General features: G+C 40.8%; 1 protein-coding gene across 1 annotated transcript; it reads right to left on the reverse strand.

Annotated features, from left to right (window-relative positions):
• Positions 1-3,415: 3,415 nt before the first annotated feature.
• On the reverse strand, positions 3,416-4,369 carry Or6q1 (olfactory receptor family 6 subfamily Q member 1). Its single transcript, XM_070031838.1, has one exon. The coding sequence runs from the start codon at positions 4,367-4,369 to the stop codon at positions 3,416-3,418; it is 954 nt and encodes a 317-aa protein (XP_069887939.1).
• Between the last annotated feature and the right edge of the window lie 355 nt (positions 4,370-4,724).

Genomic DNA, 4,724 nt, shown 5'->3' on the forward strand with positions numbered 1-4,724 from the left:
AATGCAATAGATAGATAGATAGATAGATAGATAGATAGATAGATAGATAGATAGATAGATAGATAGATAGATTAGATAGATAGATAGATTAGATAGATAGATGGTCAATCGTGGGGCTTGAAATCAGTGCCTAGGTGCTATCCCTGAACTTTTTCACTCAAGGCTAAAGCTCTACCACTTTGAGCCACAATGCCACTTCCAGTTTTCTGATGGTTAATTGGAGATAAGAGTCTCATGAATATTCCTGCTCGGGCTGGCTTTGAACTGTGATCTGCAGATCACAACCTCCTGAGTAGCTAGAATTACAGACATGGGCCATCAGCCCTTGGCTCTTGATAAAGTTTCCTGTTAATTTTTATTTAAGCATTAGAAAGGATGAAAACCACTCTCCATTCACAAGCTATTAAAAAGCAAGTCCTGAGCTGGATTTGGCCTGAAACCTCTTCTTTGTCAACACCTTAGTGGCCATTGTCCCAATAAAGTGGAAAAAATGTGGTTAAGCAGAGTTAGTTACCCATATACCTGGAACATTCACCTGCCACTCCTGCTAGAAAAGGAAAACATCTTTCACTTCTTAAACTATAGTATGGTTACATTTTTCTTGTTATAGAATATGAGCATTTTCTCTTAACTATTACACATCTATAACTTCTGACTTCCCAATCAGGGCCTGGTTGGTGCGCATCACCCTCCTTTGAAATATGCAAGGTAAGCCAAGCATGGTAGAACACACCTACAGTCCCAGCATCTGTAAGGCAGAGGCAGAGGACTGTAGGTTCCAGGCTAGCCCTGAGTCATACAGTGAAACTCTATCTCAAGAAAGTAAATAGATATCAGAATACTGCCACACACTTTTTGCTAGCATCTTCGACAAATGGACCAGAAAGAGCTAGATACCCTTTGAGGAAGATGATGGTAGAAAGGCACTGGATTTTCAGTACCAAACAGAAAGAAACGTATTTTGATGAGAATTTTTGAAAAGTAGAACAGAGTTTGAGAAAAACAGCTTCAGTGGGCATGTGTCCAACATGGAGCTCAGAGAGCACTCACCTGTAGAGGGCAGTGTTGCAAACCAAAGAATCGAAGAGCCGAAAACCTCAGAAAACCTGCAGACAGAAGTTTGCTTTTAAATGACAGTAATAAATACTGCCAGAACTTTATTTTAAAATAATAGAAATACATAAATAACAGAAAATTTAGAGAGGATAAGGAGACCAGTAGAAAGAGCCGAGAGAAAAGCAGCAGAAAAGAAAAAGGAAAGATTTCCCCACCCCCCAAAAAAGGCACAATTAACTCAATTCCTATAAGATTTATGGACTCAATACCCATAAGGTTTGTAACCTAACCTTGCACACGGGCACGGGGGAAGTTCTTAGTTTTTCCTGCCACTCAGTAACAAGCACAGGGGCAAGAAGCCATTTGATAGGACTCCCTCTCTGACTTCGTAGCCTTGGAAGTCCAAATTGTTCTGTCTCTCAGAATCTACAGCAAGGGCTGTTTGTCCACTGAAAGTTAGCCTGCAAAGCTGGGCAAGCTACGGGGTTCTGACTCAGAGTCGGAGATACCTCTGTGCCTCTCCACAAGGTGGGAAACTGAGAAGAGCTGCAGAGAAGAAAGGAAGTCACTTCCCATCTGGACAGTTACGTGGAGGAGCAGCTACCAGAGCTCAGAGAGCAGGAGGGAACAGTGGGGAGAGATTATCAGGATGCAGCACTCTAGAGTCTGTGGTGACATTGACTCTATACTCAGAAGGCTTCCCTGCCCCAGAGCATTCTCTAAAGATGGGCTCCAGACTCTTCTCTTGCTGGATGGCGTATAGCTGAAATGGTCTAGAAAAATAGTGCTAGTCAGTAAACAGCAAGATTTGGTACTGTGTTCACACAATTGATGATCCTTAGAGGACTGGAATCCTGTCCTCTCTCCCTCTTTTTCTTAATTTTAATTTTATTTTCTCCATTTTTTTTCTTTTTTCTCCTTGCTTGCTTTTCTATACTTTTTTCTATTCTACTTTTTACACTTTTTTTTTGCTTTTAAGCGTTCCTTGCATTAGTTCTCCATTTAACATCTAATTTTTGAACTTTGGTTTGTTTTGTTTTAGTTCTTGTTGTTGTTGCTGCCTGCTGCTGCTGTTGGTGGTGGTAGTGGTGGTTGTATTGCTATTGTCCTTGGATTTTCAGTTTGTGGAATTTTTGCTTTTTGTTTTGTTTTGTTCATTAATTGGTTGTTGAATTCTCTTTCTTTTTCATTTTGTTTTCTTTGTATTTATCTTCTTAGCTCATGCTTTATTCCTCTAATGTTACTGGGTAGTAGTGAATGTTTTTAACTGGTTATTACTACATTTCTATAAAAAGTTTGTGTTTGTGTGTATCAGTTGTCATTAGCACTGCAGGTAGCATTCTCCTCCCTGAGCAGTATTGTGGAATCAGGCCTACTGCTTTATTCACTTTGAGCAATTTTGGCTACTGAGTTATACCCCAGTCCAAACAGAGAACTGGTACCTCAATTCTGCCACAACTTAATCCTGCTTTAAACATTGAAAATGCATCATTGGAACATCACAGGTGTTTAAAGTCTCCAACCAATGACTTTGTCCTAGATATGCAAATCCCAATGGAGAAGAAACTCCTCAAAAGCTTAATTCCACAGTAATAGATTCTAAAGACAGTGACGTGGATAAAATGCTAACCAAGGAATTCAAGAGTGATTGTAATAATGATCAACAAATTCAAGAACATCAATAAATACGTGGATGAATTCAAAGGTAACACAAACAAAAAGCTGAATGAAATAAAGAAGACAATACAAGATATGAAAGTGGAATTCAATTTTTAAGAGATATAAATTCTGAGAAACAAACTGGGAATTTGGAAATGAAAATTTCAGTATGTAACATTTTTTAAAACTAATTCAAAAACCTCACCAATAAACTAGACAGTGTAGAAAACAATGCCAGGGCTTGAAGGAAAAATAAGAAAATTAGAACATTCAGAGAGAAATAAAGAAAAAAAATTAAAAACAAGACCCCAGAGGTAATATTTAAAAGACAAAACCTATGAACCATGGACATAGAAGGAAGAAAAGAGGTACATGCTTTTAAAAATAGCTTAGAAAACACGTTCAGTAAGAATAATACACAAGAATTATCCAATTCTTGGGAAAGAGATGGAGATTTGGGAACAAGATAGGACAGAAAATAGATACTAAATGAAGAAGCAATACAATGGATGGATAAAGACAAGCAAAGTTGGGGGGGGGATCAAAAAAAAACTAGAAGAGAAATGTAGGTGTAAATATCTTAGCGGAATTAGGCAGCTTTAGAAAGTCTCTATAGAAATAAAATGGGGTACAAGGGAGGAGAGAAGAGAACTTTTTAAAGAAATTTTAAAGCAATCTTAAAGAAGAGCCACCTGACTCTTCACTTCCTTTTCCAAGACTTGAGGGACAAGGCTTGTCCCAGGGCTCCCTTCACCTCCTTGTTGCGAAGGCTGTAGATGAGAGGGTTGAGCATGGGTGTGACAATGGAGTAGAAGACAGACACCACCTTGTTGAAGTTAATGGAGGAAGCCACCTTGGTCCGGACATACATAAAGAAAAGTGTGCCATAGAAGATGCCCACCACTGTGAGGTGAGCGGCACACGTGGAAAAGGCCTTCTGACGTTCCGCAGCTGAGCGGATGTGCAGCAGTGTCCAGACAATGTTGCCATAGGACACAGCAATGACTGTAGAGGAGGCCAGGAGCACTGCCAGAGACACCATGAAATCCGTGGTCTCCTTCAGCGTGACATCGGAGCAGGACAGAGCAAGCAGAGGCGAGTCATCGCAGAAGAAGTGATCCACAACGTTGGGACCACAAAATGTCAACTGAGTCATGAGGTAGATAGGCAAAATGGGTGTGAGAAAGCCAACCAGCCAACAAGCAACTGCCAGACGGATACAGGTACCCCAGGACACTAAGGACCCATAGCGGAGTGGCATGCAAATGGCCACATAGCGGTCATAAGCCATGGCAGCCAGTAGGAAACACTCGGTAGCTCCTAGGAAGGTGAAGATGAAGAGCTGGGACAGGCAGCCAGCATAGGATATAGTTTTGCCCCCGTTGACATCCACAAAACCAGCCAGCATCTTGGGGACCGTGACAGTCGTGTAACAGATTTCAAGGCAGGACAAATGTGTCAGGAAGAAATACATGGGTCTCTGTAGTCGATGGTTCAAGCCTACCACTAAGATGATGGCCGTGTTCTCTGCCAAGGTGAACAGGTACATGATGAGAAAAAGTGTGAAGAAAAGGAAGCGTTCTTCGTACACCTCAGCAAAGCCCACCATGACGAACTCTGTGACCTGGGTCCAGTTCTGAGGATGTGGCTGCATATATGGGAATGAGGACTCAGTAGAGTCATAGCCTTACAGAGACCATGAAATTCAATCAGAACCTGGAAGGATGTGGGATTAACACACTTTCCACTGCAAAAGAGGACAGTAAAATCAAGATACTGACCATAGCCACAAAGAATTCTTTTAGTCAGTGATGGACACAAGAGTGGTCTAGTACAAAATGATAAAACTCTAGATAGAAATAAGACAGGGGATTATGGTAGGAAGTAGCAGGGAAACTTAAGCCATCTTGAGAAATCTTCTTGGAAGGACTGTCTAATATTGAACCTGAAAGAGAAGTATAAGTTAATGAAATAAAAGGTGGAGAAGTAGAGAAGATATTGCAGGTATA

Source organism: Dipodomys merriami, unplaced genomic scaffold (assembly GCF_024711535.1).
Source record: "Dipodomys merriami isolate MVZ:Mamm:240054 unplaced genomic scaffold, mDipMer1.0.p SCAF_21, whole genome shotgun sequence".
NCBI classification, from domain to species: domain Eukaryota; kingdom Metazoa; phylum Chordata; class Mammalia; order Rodentia; family Heteromyidae; genus Dipodomys; species Dipodomys merriami.

Excerpts from the sequence above, each read along its gene's own strand:
- Or6q1 (XM_070031838.1), bottom strand. The coding sequence starts at position 4,369 with ATGCAGCCACATCCTCAGAACTGGACCCAGGTCACAGAGTTCGTCATG.